The 16,092-nt window shown below is 42.1% G+C and overlaps 2 protein-coding genes across 2 annotated transcripts in view; one reads left to right on the forward strand and one right to left on the reverse strand.

The window, feature by feature from the left end:
• Positions 1 to 16,092, reverse strand: part of LOC144048747 (glucosamine-6-phosphate deaminase 2) — a 267,445-nt gene that overhangs the window by 186,121 nt on the left and 65,232 nt on the right. The window lies entirely within an intron of this gene.
• Positions 5,702 to 16,092, forward strand: part of enpep (glutamyl aminopeptidase) — a 57,999-nt gene continuing 47,608 nt past the window's right edge. Inside the window, exon 1 of the mRNA XM_077560944.1 lies at positions 5,702 to 15,993. Coding sequence (XP_077417070.1) covers positions 15,320 to 15,993 — 674 coding nt within the window. The 5' untranslated portion in view covers positions 5,702 to 15,319. The remainder of the gene's footprint in view (positions 15,994 to 16,092) is intronic.

Raw genomic sequence — 16,092 nt, forward strand, 5'->3', positions numbered from 1 at the left:
GTTTTGTTTGCTGCTGCTGTTGCACTTAAATTACTACTCACTATTTGTGTTATTTGATTTTATTAATTTTTTTTATTATTTTAGATTTTTGTTGGTTGAAGTTTTAATATTATTTATTTATTATTTATTTTTGGTTTGTAGCCTTTTTAACTTTCAATATAATAAAAAAAAATCATTTTCTTTGCTTGATAATTGTTGCTATTTGCAGTCAGCAGAGTGCATTACTTAGTTCACCAAGTCATTCATTAACTCTTTGACTGCCAGACGTTTTCAGAAAATGGATGCCGTCAGTGCCAGCCGATTCAAGCATTTTGACTGATGTTTCAAGGTCCACAGAAAATTTTGTGTTTGGACTATGGAAACACACATACTACCAAATGAAAGATTGGACTCTCAACTTTCATCAGAAAAAAAAGTTTGTTTCTACCTTATTCCGTTTTTCAGTAATCAACAATAGAAAATGGTTAGTTTCACCCAAATGCTCTGTTTTGAAACAAAATACGGAGAAATCAAGCTTTTTGTGAAACGATATTATTTCATGCACACCTTTTTTTCCCCATGAATGATGCCACAAACACCTAAACAGTGCTTTACTTCTGTAAAACACTGCCACCAACAATGAAAAAGTGTTTTTTGATAGCAAAATACGTTTATTTACATTCAACAGTGTAACAATTTGACAAAACAATTTCGCAAACTATTTACAAATGTGTGCAACCGTGGTACTATTTACAATTGTGTGGATGTTTCAAATACAGTTTTTCTTTTTGTAACACTCCTCTGCGTGCAAGGAGACGCAGCAGGATTTGCACAACAGATTAGTTTCACTGCGATTGCAGACGCTACACTTTTTTGCTGGCTTTTTTTCCCGGGGAATAGCAAGTATATACTGCAGTGTGTGTTTGGCCATGTTACCATCAAGTCTACTCTCAGGATCATGATACGGTGACGTTACGGTGGTGTTACGTCTGGCTTCCTCATGTCCTTCAGTTCCTATGCCGGGTGGTTGATCCATCTTATCCGCTCCATTCATGGTGGCATCGTAGTCCATAACCAGTGTCTTCTCCGTGATCAGACTGTACCCACTCCTCCGATGAATATGCATTGGACTCGGGGCACTCTTCGTCGTCCGATTGAATGTCCGCCTGAGCGTCCTCGGTTGTGCTCCACGTTTTCCGGCGTTAGCATCGCTAGCCGGTGAGGCTTTATGACATGATCATAGCCGCCGCGTCAACGCTTCCAACTTCGGCGTAAACCTCATCATCATCATCGTCGTCATCAATGTGCTCTTTAGCATTGGTCGATGCTTTTCGTCTTTGAAAAAAATGCTCAAGCGTGAGCTGCTTGCAACCGGTCGCCATTATGGCTTCCTCAGCCATTGTCCCCTCAACATTCTATCTCCGCCTCACGTCTTCTACTGACGCCTACCCAATCTTGTCCAAAAAGAGTCATCGCTGCCATCTAGTGGCCAAAAATAGGCATTATACTAACTAGATCTGCTTGATACTTTCAGCAAAGCTGGCCAAGGCTTTCCTCCACCCAGTTCCAAAAAAAAACAAAAAAAAAACTTGGTGAACGTCTTTTAACGTCTTTGGCGCTCCTCCGTAGGCGTTTTTACTAAACGTCATTTAACGTTTTTGGCAGTAAGAGAGTTCAAATGTATGCTTTTTTGTCGTAAATTTGTCGTAAATATTTAGAAGAAAAGCTTAAGTTAAAAGAGCCGTTTGAGAGCCAAAAATAGTCGATCCGAACCGGATTACCCAAAAGGGACGAAAATCCCATCACTACTATACAGTAACTTACTGTATGCTACGTCAAAACAAAACACCAAGTGAAACAAGTATTTGGAGAATACATACCTACCATGCCACTTAATATAAGCACAAGAAAATAGTCTGCACAGTGGAGCGTAAAAATGTGTGGTATGGTGACTAAACAAAAACGCTTGACTCATAATACAGTATGCAGTGCAGAGGTGGCAAATCCAAGTCCACAAAGTAAAAACCCTGCCAGTTTGGCCCCTGATGCTAGCTAACTCCCTAAAAGGTAAACAAGCACCATGGGAGCTAGCTAGAGAGCTAGCCAAAAGGTAAACAAGCACCATGGGAGCTAGCTAGAGAGCTAACTAGCTAGCACCTGGGGCTAAAGCCAATCTGTGGCAGGGTTTTTACTTTCTGGACCTGGATTTGCCACCTCTGATGCAGTGCCCTGTCATAAACATTTTTGTGACATTTTAATTTTCAACCTCTATGACTATACAGCTGCATATGAAATACAGTTAAATGTAGGTATATTTGAAACTTTGATTAAGGCATGGACATAGATGCTACTGCATATGGGGCGGTGGGGAGTTGTTCACCGGATCAACCAACTGCAAGGAAAGTGATACCTCTGGGACAGCCACCCGGGTACTGGACAGAATGTGATGAAGGGTGACTTATTGGAAAGTCAAAGAGAGACAAACGCTCCACTGCTGAAAACACCCTTTCCATCCTAGTGGGTAAAAAAATGTGGTCCAGCAGCCGGTATATCAAAAGGGGAAGCAGTGCACCATGAACACTGTATAGTGGAGAAGGGGCACTGCTGACCTTGGCTCGGGACGTTGTGAGTCAATGGGGGAAATATTTTGATGACCTCAATTCCACCGACATGACTTTCTTTGAGGAAGCAGAGTCTGGGGACTCAGAGGTGGGCTCCCTTATCTCTGGGATTTAAGTCACCGAGGTGGTTTAAAAAGCTCCTTGGTTGCAAGGTCCCGGGGGTGGATGAGATCCACCTGGAGCTTCTGAAGGCGCTGCGCTGTGCTATATGCTGTTCTGGTTGACAGGCCTCTACAGCATTTGATTGGTGATCCCTCTTTCTAAAAAGGAGGACTGGAATGTCTGCTCCAAATACAAATACATTAACATATTAATTCACTTGAATAAAGTTAATTCAAAATTAAAGTGAATATGCTCATTTTAATGAACTCATAATTAATTAAATTTAATATATTCTTTGGAATAATTTAATTAAAATTGTGTGTTACAAATTGAAGCATTGTTATTAAGTTGGTCAGCAATTCAATTCGTAAACTTAATTTGGTTCAACAATTCTTTTTTTAAAAGAGTGCACCTTCATCAATGGAATCATTGTCAAAAGGACATGCCATGTTCGTGAAAAAAGGGGACTTTTAATATAGACCTATTGATTCTTGTTGTTTGTTTTGTTTTTTAAATAACAAATGGCAGAACTATGTTACTCCAAAACTTGCCAGCTGACTGAATGAAAGAGGAAATCAAATGTCGTGTGTGGACGAAGGGAGGACAGAGAAAAACTCGAGTTTCATTGTGATAAACCTGGTTACCGATTAGGTTAGGTTCATAGAGTCTGTTAGTATGGTAACTGACCGACAGCTTAAGTTACCTCTTTTTCTCTGATTTCAGCTACTTCGCTTTCTGAAACTGAAAACATTGGGTCTCCTGTATTTCAGGGTTGACATACTCAGGGTTCTCGCTAAAGCTACTTTGTGAAATGGACCCCTGGACAAGACAAAAGTGGCTGAGGCAGCTGGTTGGATGACACAAGGCACCAGGATTGACAAGTACAGGTAGAAATGTGAGAGAAAATCTAACTAAAACCAAATCAACAAAACACTTGTTGAAAAAGCTGATGTATCGGATCAGAACTCAGTATAGACAGATCCTCAAAATCAAGTGACTCTGACTCAGATTCAGGTGCAAAATAATGTGATCAGGACATCCCTAATGATAAACTTTCAGCTTACCTCAGTATAATTTTACAAGCTTGATGGCGAGTTTGTGAAAGCCATTCACTGTTGACATGACCAGAGATGTGCAATGGTTTGCTGGCTTTTCTAGCTACCAACCTCCTCACTGCTGGTACTATACGTCTGCACTAGTTTGAATGTGGCGGGTTGTCCTTGATTTTTTGATTTGTGTCATGTGCAGGAACAACGCATCGCTTACAAACCAATAGAGTGTCGGAATGGTACTTGTTTATACTTGTCATCCAACCACAATCAAAATCACTCGATTTATCCCGGGGCTATTTATCCGGATTCTGAAGGTATAATTCCAGCCGGATCTTCATCGGATGTCGCCACCGCGGTCATAGCTTTAGAAGTTACAGATTCTACCATCATATAAGACGACATGTTTTGTACATCTTGCTTTTCAATGGCTGTGGCAATAAGCCGCGTGCACAACGATCTCAAACAAGGAATACAGCTACAACCGCAAGTTGTCAAAAAAGCTGCAAATACGGATACAGAAATTAAAATTGATGAAACCAAATTTTTATATCTTCCAAAAACATCCATCCAGCCGTCCCAAATTGACGTATCGATACCGGACTGCTCTTTAATTTTTTTATTAAGTGCTCGGAGTCCCTCAATGGCATCGGTTAAACTTCCATCCGGTGCAGTGTTATTAGGAATAAAAGTACAACATTGTTCTCCGAACATTGAACAAACACCTCCTCTCTCTTGCTAAAGAAAACTGCCTCCCCACTGGAACCTGACGGCCAGTATCGGCCACCTTGGGTGGTAATGAAGGTGCTCCAGTCTAGTCGTAAAACACTACCTGTCAAATACCACCAGTACTTGAGCCAAAGGCCCCCCTTCGTCGGCCCCCCACTACTAAATCCCTTCAAAGATTTAATGGGGAGTTTGACAGATGTGTTTGTGTTAGGAGCAACGGTCAGGACAATTGAGTTATTATACGCCCATGAGATTGTCCATGTAATTTGGGTAGAAATAACATTTCTTTTATCACGGTGTGTTGTATTCAAACTCACGTCAAGGGGTTTCATGAAAAACCAAAATGGCACAACAATTAACAAGAGAAAAATCATCACAATTAGTAGCAGAGTTCTTCTTCAAAGCCATCTTGAGAAGAAGTTCTTCCGTTGAGCGTTGGGTTGATTATTTTTTTTTTTTGAAGAGGCGTTGTCAGCCTTTTTCCGAACCCTGGCTCACTGCCAGAGATCGCAGGAAAGGTCACGGGACTTCATTCCCAGTGTGACTCTATCCTTGTGAATTGATGAAAAGGGGCATGTGACTCAAATCACCATTGAGTGATTTCCCCCTTTCAAACAGCAGATTGACACTTGATCAGCTTTTCCAGGCGAATCAACTGTGCCAATCTTTGCCCATGGAAAAGGCACTCCAATGAATCTCCTCTCAGGACCTCCTCCACGTGCAGCTTCCCGTCCTTGGACTGCTTGTCAGGTAGACACTGGAAACGAGTGTGGTGGGGTCCGTTAGATGGTTCCACCTGTTGTGGGCGTAGATCAGCAGATGATTGCCCTTGGTGGCAGCGTTGAGCCAGAACCAGAACTAGAACCAGAACCAGCCGGCCTGGTAGATGAGAGATGATACCAAGTAGCTCCTTTTCGATACCAGCGCTCCGCACAGGATGTACGTTCCTTGACCTTAAATGGACCTAACCAACGAGGACAAGACCATTTACGTTTAGTTACTTTCAACCACACATATTCACAATCATTTATTTTTGAAGGAACATCTGTTAGCTTAGAGAATGTAGACACTATCTCCTTAATTACTGGGGGCCTCTCAACGTGTGACTCCCCCAGCGGAAAATTGGGGGTGGGAAATGGCCTGTTTTTATGACCCTCAAAAGGAGTCCAGCCTTTTTATATCTTATGAAGTTTTTGTTTTTTCAAATGGGTTCGTCTGATCCAAGATTCCTAAGAAGCCCTTATGATAATAGATAATGATTAATCAAATATTTTACCATGATATTTACTGTTGTAGACTTAGCATAAATGTGCTTTTTATCATACATCAAATTTCTGTATTTTTTACGCTGGTTTTTATTATAGCAGTGTAAATCATTTAAAAACAACATCATCTTAACCCAAACTGCTCATGTCCGGCCGGGCCATAAACAGTCTGAGAAGAGATTTATATATATACTTATACCTTTAATAAACACTGCAGTGCTGCAGTTAATTTTTACAACTTGTCTCATAAAATAATGTCAGCCAGGTGTCACAATGTTCCTTCCACACATAAATGGCAAATTCCATGGGCTCTAGAAATTATACTTTTCAATTGTTTCTGAAATTGAATATACTTACCTTATTTTCACCATGAGTTGTCTTTTGTCATCTTTGTAGAACTTACTTTCCTCCAAGTCCAATCCGATCACCTCAATTCTCCACCTGTGTTCATTCACTCACATTCTGTAAAAGTATCACATTCAGACTAACTTATAGTCCTACATTTATTTAATTCAACATGAACTGTTTGTGTGCATACTTTCTTTGTGACACACACAGACAGACCAGTAACTGACTTCCTCATCTGATAAAGATCAATTTTGATCATTTCAGACCTGAATGTGAACACTGCAGCCGCTTACAAATTGCTGCTTCAAAGAGGAAAAAACAAAACAAAACAGACACCTTGTGTCCTGTTGATAAGAAAAAACTAATTGGGGCAATTTGGCCAACACCAAGACTACATGAGCAGATCCTGCTTAGCTTGTAACAACAATTCATAAAAACAAAACCCTTGAGGCGCAAATTTGAATCCTGTCCAGGCAACACAGAGTGAGGAAAAAACAAACTAACTGTAAAGTAAGATAAAAGATCAGAATATCTACTTCAAATAAACCAAAAAGTAATCTTAAAATGCTAATTATCCTCCCCTCTTCTACAGAGTAGCGGGGCTTGTAAAACACAGTAGGCAACTTTGCAGATCATGACCCTATTAAAAATCACAGTGCTGCGACCTAAATCAAAAATTAAAAATTTTCGCCGTAGGTGTTCCAAATCTATGAGTCCAATCTAGAAGCTAAAATTTAAAAGGAAAATGGGCAAAAAATTAGGAGACCAAATTCAACAAGCATCAAACAATGGAAAATATAGTATTAAAGATTAAAATAAATTTTATACTACCCTAATTCACATAAGCTGTTCTCAATTTCCAAAACTGCGTTGCTATAGATCACATCTCCTTTTCCGACACAGTACAGAGTGCAAACTGTACTCAAACAGAACAAAATATGACTCAAGGAGCCGATCTCAGATGCCTCGAGAACTTTGAGTCAACAACTGAAGTTCATATTCCTTCCTGTCCTTGTAGATAGCAGTTTATGCAGGGCAAAGTTCAAAGCAGGCCTTAGCTGTCACTGGAGACCCCTGACAGTTTCATCAAGACGGCTGTGATGAGAGTTCGAGATGTCTGCTCAAAGAGTTGATGGACATTTTACTCAGATAATTCATAAGAGTCATTGATGGCGAGTGGATATAGTGTACCATCCTTATCGCAGTCTGTTTGGCCACTTCCCCTCCCGAAAGTGGCCATCCTGTGCAGCTTGCCGTCCTCTCTGTGCACCAAGCAGAGTAGGAGGTCCATATTCCCAACAGCCAGGTTATTCCAGCACGTTTGAGACACCCAAGAACAACACCTCTCGTCAAAGATCGAACCTGCCTGAAACATTTATACACTCGGAACAGACAGAGGGAGATGAGATCATAGCAAAATATCCTATCTGCTTGTTATAATTTAAAAAAAAAATTTTTCTCAAAAAATATGTATTTTGTAGTTTTATTTAAATGTGTTCACTACACTATAGCAAGTAGTATTACTATATTTACGCATATGTCTACCGTAGACTTCTTCTTCATTACATGTTACCTTAAATTATGCTTCCACATGGAGGGAAGTCTCAAATTCCAGGACTTCTCAGACTTCTAGAATGGGACTCAGATAAGGACAAAGGTTAAATCATTTTCACACCTATGAATGAGTCATGAGAGATGCAGGGGGAAAAAATCAAAAGTCTTTTTCAATTAAAATTTGGTTTTATTACCCATTCAACTATATTAAAATTTGGTTTTATTACTCATTCAACTATAAAAAACACAGACCTGATTTTAAAAATAATATGGAGAGTGGCCTGTAGTTAACACCTAGACCTCTATATCCTTCCGCATTCTTCTCTTACCTAGAAAAGAGAAAAACTCCCATTACAGGACACATTGCCCTCTGACTCCTATTTCCCACACATATCCCCCCTCCTCCCATTTAAGACACAGGGAAGGAGCAGAAAAAGGGGGGGGGGGGAATCACATTCAAAACCTATTTTTTCCTACATTCCTATACGAAAAACAAACGCCATTATCACACCAGTCTTTTCTACTCAAAAACAACACCAAACATACAGTTATGGGTATTAAAGAAAAACAAATGAAATATCCACCCACACATTTCTTATTCACAATTACAGATTCAGTTAACTTCCAAACCACCCGGATAGCCCCCACTTTCCTTATCTAGGTCTCATTCAATTACTCAACAATTCTCTCAACTTTTCAAACTTTTGCGGCACATACGCACACACATACCAACTAAAAAAATTCCCATTATAATCACACAATTGACCCTAGTCATTTTATGACAAAAAACATTCCCTCCAAATCACACAAATCACACATGCTCCAGATTAGTACGCCATCTAGAACGAATAGACTGTGGAATCTCCGCATGCCGAGCCAATTCCAATCCGAAAACTTTTGCCTTATTTAATCTGTCTTCCGGGTCATGTCTCATTTCTATCAATTTTAACCTGGCGGAGATTTTAGCCTAGCATTCGCCATGCGGTCATCGAACACGTTGTCGTTAGCCGAGCTGTGGCTAGCGGACTCGCTCAACACAGCTTTACGAGCTACTTTCACAGAGCTGCCCAACGCAAGCATTCTAGCGTTAACCAACATTTGGTCCACGACCTTACATTGTCGTCTAATTTTTCTTCCATTCGAAGGAAATATAGATGTGTTTTTCACGGAGTTAATCAGCGTCTGGCGCTGTTTTACGCAAGCAAGTTCTACAGACTTCATTAATGCAATCAGACATGCCTCAGGTTTTAACGGTGGGAACCAACCTTTATCACAATTAGTCCGCATCCATTCATTTAAAAGATTTTTCATCTTCCGCCGTCGCCGTGGTGGCAGCGCGTCGGCCATGACGAGCGTTGCGGCCGTTACTTGTTCGCTTAGCGACAAGCTCTGACTATGGACCGGAAGTTTATGCAAATCAAACCATCCTGAGTCTCGGTCAAAAATGTCGTCCATTATATGTAGTAATTTGGTCGTTATAATATTTATAAAGTCAGTGACGTCTCACTTATGATACTACAATACAACAGATCAAAACTATTCTCATTAATCCCCCCCAAAAAAATATTATTATATTTTTTTTTTCCAGAAAAATAAAAATAAAAAGAAAAAACGAAACAGAAATTAAATATCTTTTTGCGCGACTTAATAAATACTTATCCAGGATCTTCGTGGGCGGCTTCTTCACAGCTCTCACTCCGATGTGAATGATATCACACGAGCGGCTTGATTCAACACAACACACACACACCGAGGAATTATATCCCACGGTTTAATAATTCAACACAGCACACACACCGTGTAAATGATACCACACGGGTGGCTAATCCACTCCGCACACTTCGTAGAATTATACGGGCGGCTTATTCATACAAAAATAAAAATAAAAACAGCCTATTCCACCGCGGAACAAATCTCATATGCCGTTTCCGAACGGCGGAGCGCTCCTACTTGACGTCACTTCCGTATACCACGGGCTTCCCATGCATGGTTCAATGTCGTAGTAATTTTCAAAATGGAGGACTTTCGCGTACCTCCGTAACAAATACGACTTTAAAACCCCCCTAACTTGTTCACAGATCTCAAATACAATTAGGTACGGACGTAATGCAGCTCTGAGTAATCCCAAACAAGCAGAATTTCTCTACATGGATAATTTGTCCACTCACCTTGTTAATATTTGCGCATTTAGAAATTCAGTTGTCCAAGTTCATCACAGCTGTCGCAAAACCGTCTCAATTTGTCGCCGTCGGAGGTCACCATTTTGAAGGTATTAGTTGATTACTATATTAAGTGTAATCTTTGCGTGTTCAAAAATAATTGAAAAATGAGATCTGATGAAGAAGCCTTCTTTGCAAAGAATTTATTTTAAGAGCTCTTAAAGACACATCAGGAATTGCTTACATCCAAAGGTGATGTTAAGCCCCGAGTGTGTCCCAATATGAAAACACACAGTTGCTTTATAGATGAAAAAAGCATACTCCCCCTGAGGCTGGACAAAGGGTTAGTAATTATAATAGGCAGACAAGTGATACACCGACATGTTTACTCCAACTCCCCGTCCAAGCCGGAAATATATGATTAGACAGGTAATGCCATGAGACCTTGACTCCCTCAGACCCACAGTGTTATCTCCATGAGAACTTGAGAACTTGACTCCCATCACATTCCTATCTCACCAGCTGGAAGGGAGTGAAAAAGTTCCAATATACTTCACAACAACATCATCACAGTTATATTCATTACAATACACAGTTATATGTCCAATATATGTTTATAAGTAAATTCATAAACAGTAAAAATATAAATTGAAAATTTTAAATGTCTTCAATTCGTATTTGGAACAATGATAAACTTGAGCTAAGTCTAAAACGGGTGTGCAACTGTGATCCTCGAGGGCCACTATCTTGCATGTTTTAGATTATTCTGCAGAAGTCTGAAAACGAAACTGATCATTTGAATCAGGTGTGATGGAGGAGGGAAACATCTAAAACCTGCAGTGACCCTCAAAGGACCGCGGAGTTGCACAACCCTGGTCTAAAGCGAAATTGTAATAAGACCTTTTTTTTGTGTGTAAGGAGTAGAAAGTAGTCAGAACAGATATTTAAAAGTTTAAGGAGTATAAGTACAGCACAAAATAGGCTAAAGAATAACTACTAAGGCTGCCGAAGTTCATTTTTATTTAGCTCGTAAAAGCAATACACATGCACAGCTGAACACACTACGAAGAAATATATATTAGATTCCCCCCGCTGCAGTCCATACAAATATAAATATTGCAAATTTAGCTTTTTTATAATAGTTAATTATTTCCTACTGTATTTGCTGTATTCAGCAGTATTTTCCCGAGTTTATAAAAAACGTGTTCTTTAAATACAGTAGTTTCTTTACAATTGCGATCAAAAACAGTGAATATTCATTTTCAGACTGTTCTGTAAATATTTATTCATACACTTAAAAAGATTCCTGTTCTGTATCACGTTTCGGTTTTGTATGGGTTAGAATTTTGTTTATTTTGGTGTGTTTGCTGTGTCTTTCAATGATTGGTGTTTGTCTTGTGTTTCTGAGTGTTTCCCCTGTCTCGTTATGTCTGATTACGTCCACATGAGTGCCTGTTCGCTTCCCAGTGTGTTTGACCAATCGGTGCCCTCTTCCTATTGTGTGTCTCATTAGTGTTGGTGTATTTAGTCTGTTATGTTTGTCCAGTCGGTGTGGGATCATTGTCTGCGTCAGGTGTTGAAGTCCTGTGTTGTTGTCAAAGTCCTGTGTGGGAGTCTGTTTCCCGTTGCGTCAAGCTAAGCCTCGTCACAGTTAAGTCGCCTTTATTTCAGTCTAGTTTTCTACGTCTCAGTCTAGTTGTCTACGGCTTAGTCTAGTCGTCCTCTTCACATTTAAGCTCTCCACGTTCCTGCGAAGTTCTCCACGTCCAGCCAAGCTTCCTAAGTTCTGCCAAGTCAGCCCTGGTCAAGCTAGTCCGGTCACGGCTATCAGCCTCCTCTCGCCAAGTCCGGTCACGGCTATCAGCCTCCTCTCGCCAAGTCCGGTCACGGCTATCAGCCTCCTCTCGCCCAGTCCGGTCACGGCTATCAGCCTCCTCTCGCCCAGTCCCATCACGGCTATCAGCCTCCTCTCGCCCAGTCCCGTCACGGCTATCAGCCTCCTCTCGCCCAGTCCCGTCATGACTATCAGCCTCCTCTCACCCAGTCCCGTCATGGCTATCAGCCTCCTCTCACCCAGTCCTCATCCTCTCCCCCGTTCCCACTTGTTCCAATACAGTTTCTCCTTTTGTTCACAATTCCTGTCTTCCTGATGTGTCTCCTCGCCTTTGGGTCCACTCTCTCCTACGCGCACCTTTACATGACATTCTGAGTCATAAAAAAACCAAACATGTTCTAAATAGTTAAATATTTATTCATACATATACATTTTCTGACTTTATGAAAACGTTTTTGAAAAATAGTTCTTTTGTGATCAAAAGCATTGATTTGAATCTTTTTCATTTTAAAAATGAACAAAATATACAGAAACATTTGATCAATCCACATGAATTAATTTTTTTTTTTTTTCAATTTCATACAAAAAAATACAGTAATGTATTGATGCAAGCCCCACCCATTTGCGGCTTATGAAATGCCCACCTGCAGTTAAACCACGCCCATTTCTTGTTTATGTCACGCCCAGTCCCAATACAGATACAGATCATTTAGATCAGTGGTGGGCAAACTCAAGTCCTCAGGGTCCCCCTGATATGGGCAGTTCGGTCCCTGTACAGGCCGGCGTCCTGCAGTTTTTGGAGGTTTCCCTGCTGCAACGTAGCTGATTCCAATCAACAGGATCATTACCAAGATTATGCAGAGCTTGCTGATGAGCTGATCATATATCAGCTGTGTTGGAGGGAATCTTCCAAAACCTGCAGGACTACGGCCCTCGAAGACCAAGTGTGCCGAGTGTGTGTGATGGTCGATCAGATACAGATGTACTATCCCCAATGACTACTAGTGGTGCAATAAATCACAAAAGTCACGGTTCGGATCGGATCATAAATTTGACTCACAGATCGTTTTTCGTATCAGCAAAATAAAAATAAAAAATAAATTTAAAAACTACTTTGTCTTCATTTATTTTGTAAAACGCTTTTTCCCATATGTTTGACATTTTAAGTTGAATGATTTCTGTGTTGTTTTTGTCCTGGCTGTGGAACAGTGTACCAGCTCTACAACCTCTGCAGGGTCCTCGAGGGTGAATGGGTTTTCACCCAACCAGTCTACATGTGTTTTGTGGATTTGGAGAAGGCGTTCGACCGTGTCCCTTGGGGAGTACTGTGGGCGGTTTTTCAGGAGTAAGGGGTACCGAACGCCCTTATATGGGCAGTCCGGTCCCTGTTCAAGTGGTGTCAGAGTTTGGTCCGCATTGCCGGCAGTAAGTTGGATTTGTTCCCAGTGAGGGTTGGACTCCACCAGTGATGCCCTTTGTCACCAATTCTGTTCATAACTTTTATTGACAGAACTAATGTGCGCAGCCGAAGCGTTGAGGGGGTCTGGTTTGGTGGCCTCATCATTGCATCTGCTTTTTGCAGAGGATGTAGTGCTGTTGACTTCATCAAGCCGTGATCTCCAACTCTCGCTGGAGGGGTTCGGAGCCGAGTGTAAAACGGTTGGAATGAAGATCAGCAGCTCCAAATCCGAGACCATGGTCCTCAGTCGGAAAAGGGTGGCGTGCCCTCTCTGGGTCGGGATTGAGTTCCTGTCCCAAGTTCAGGAGTTAAAGTATCTTGGGGTCTTGTTCACGAGTGAGGGCAGGATGGAGTGGGATCGACAGGCGGACCGGTGCAGCGTCTGCAGTGATGTGTATCGGTCCATTGTGGTGAAGAAGGAGCCGAGCCAAAAAGTGAAGCTCTCGATTTACCGGTTGATCTACATTTCTACCCTCACCTATAGTCACAAGCTGTGGGTCATGACCGAAAGAACATGATCCCGGATACAAGCAGCCGAAAATAGTTTCCTCCGCAGGGTGTCCGGGCTCTCCATTAGAGTGGTGAGAAGCTCGGTCATCCGGGATGGACTCAGTGTCAAGCCGCTACTACTGCCTCCGCGTCGAAAAGAGCCAGTTGAGGTGGCTCGGGCATTTGATTTGGATGCCTCCCTGGAGAGGTGTCCAGGCATGTCCCACTGGCGGGAGGCCCCGGGGACACGCTGGAGAGACTATTGATGCTTTTCCACCGGACCGGTACCGCACCGAAGCGGCATTTTTTGTCCCCGGATGTTCGCGTCTCCATGGAACTTTTTCGGAGCTGAGCGGTTACAACGGAACCACTTTTTAGTACCATCTCGGAGGTGGTTCTGCATTGCCGGTCGTCTAGGGCTGAGTGGGGCCGTGTCGTCACTGTCCTCTGAATGGCCGACAGCAACGCAGCAAGCAAAGCCGTGGAGCACGCCCATTTCCTTATTTTATGCAAGCTAGGCAAGAGGCGCCCGCTGGTCTTTGCCAAAGTCATAAAAATACAGTTTAAACAATAAATATAATAATGTTTTACAACAACGCTGAAATATATTTACAATTTAAAAGATACTTGTGGATGGATTTGTAATGATTGTGCTTTAAAAAAAATCATGAGTGCACACCACTCGCCTGGTCGTGTGTTCCCATTTATTTGAATGACAGCTCACGCTGCAGTTAAATAAATGAGGCTGAGCTTTCCATTCAGAAATAGCTTCGCGAGCCGGTCGAACTCAAGGTCGCAATATTTCATCCATGGTGGTCCATATGAAATTGTAAATATGGTTCAATGTTGGCGCGACTTGTCAAAAGTGCAAGCTTGACTTGGACAGTTCAAATGATCCCGCCCCCTTCCCGCCACACGTCTGCTGCAATGGAAATGCAATCGAGGCCGTGTAGTGTCATTCTGTGTGGCGTGGTGTTGTGTGAAAGTGTGTCGTGCGGGGCTAATAGAAAAGCGGCATACATCTCTCGGCTGGCTTGGGAACGCCTTGGGATTTTGCCTGAGGAGCTGGTTGAAGTGGCGGGGGAGAGGGAAGTTTGGTTGAAGTGGCTGGGGAGAGGGAAGTCTGGGCTTCCCTCCTAAAGTGGCTGTTACTTAGTAACGCGTGACAACACTGCTGGTGAACCAATATTCCACAACTTAAAACTGCAGTAAACAAGTTTGTTTTCAACTTTTGGGACAAATAATTTTCTTACGTCGTGTTTGGGCATCCGGGGTTTTTATAAATTCATGAAAATGTCCGGTTGGCATTGCGTAACTAATACGAGGTGAAGTACAGTGTGTAACTGCGATTGGTACCACAATTTCAAGGCCGGAGCAATTGCCCTCTTTTTGGGGGGAAATGGGAAACCCTAATATTATTGTACTAGTTGCCAGGTTGTGTGACGTTGTCTAAGGAAACATTTCTGTTACTCTACCACCAGAATGTAATGTTTTCTAATTTACCGATATTCCCTCTGTTGATGATTATGTGAAGCATATCACAACTGTAATAAAACTTTAATAGTCACGTTTATGTTTTATGGGGTCAACATTCTTTCTTCAAAGCTACACACATCAAGCTTTTGACCGAGTGGCAGATTGCTGATTTAGAAAAGGAGGCGTTTCTTACTGCTGCGGGGAGAGTGTCTTGCCACTGAGAGATTCTATCCTATTTTGGCATTCGAGCATTGGATGGTAGTGATGGTCAGCAGCATGGACTTGGAGGAAGAGAAGCAGCATTACTGCGTCCGTGGCAAACATGTGCTCATCATTTGTGCTACAGTAGTAGTCTGCTCTTTGGCAGTGGGTCTTGGGGTGGGCCTCTCTAGGTCTGACACGACCACGACTACACAATCTACACCAGCCCCCACTGCAGAACCTACACAGACCCCAGCCCTCACAGCAGAACCTACACAGACCCCTCAACCTGGTTGGGGTCCCTGCAAGCCTACCAGTGACAGCAGTGGCGATTGGAAGAATTTTCGTCTGCCCGACTATGTAAAACCGGTCCATTATGATTTGCTGCTGGAACCAGACCTTGACGATGATACCTACTCAGGCACTGTGGATATCCAAGTGGAAGTCAGCAAGCCCACCCGCCATCTGTGGCTCCATATCAGAGAGACATTTGTCAGTGACATGCCCAGGCTGAAGTTGCTGGACAGGCACAGAAAGCAGAAGAACGTGTCTGTGAAGAGTTGCTTTGAATATAAACCACAGGAGTATGTGGTGGTGGAGGCTACAGAGGAGCTGCCTGTCACCGGTCCTGGGGAAGTGTATGTGCTCAGTTTGGATTTCCAAGGGTGGCTGAATGGCTCGCTGGTGGGATTTTACAGAGTCATTTACACAGAAGAAGGAATCACTAAGTAAGTCCAAATACTTCCTTCCAGACCAGTGTAATCAGTTTGCTATCATAGAGGAAATCGTAAATATTTATTGTGAAGGATTTAGAGAATTTTATAAAA

The sequence above is a fragment of the Vanacampus margaritifer genome, chromosome 1 (assembly GCF_051991255.1).
Source record: "Vanacampus margaritifer isolate UIUO_Vmar chromosome 1, RoL_Vmar_1.0, whole genome shotgun sequence".
In the NCBI taxonomy this organism is placed as follows: domain Eukaryota; kingdom Metazoa; phylum Chordata; class Actinopteri; order Syngnathiformes; family Syngnathidae; genus Vanacampus; species Vanacampus margaritifer.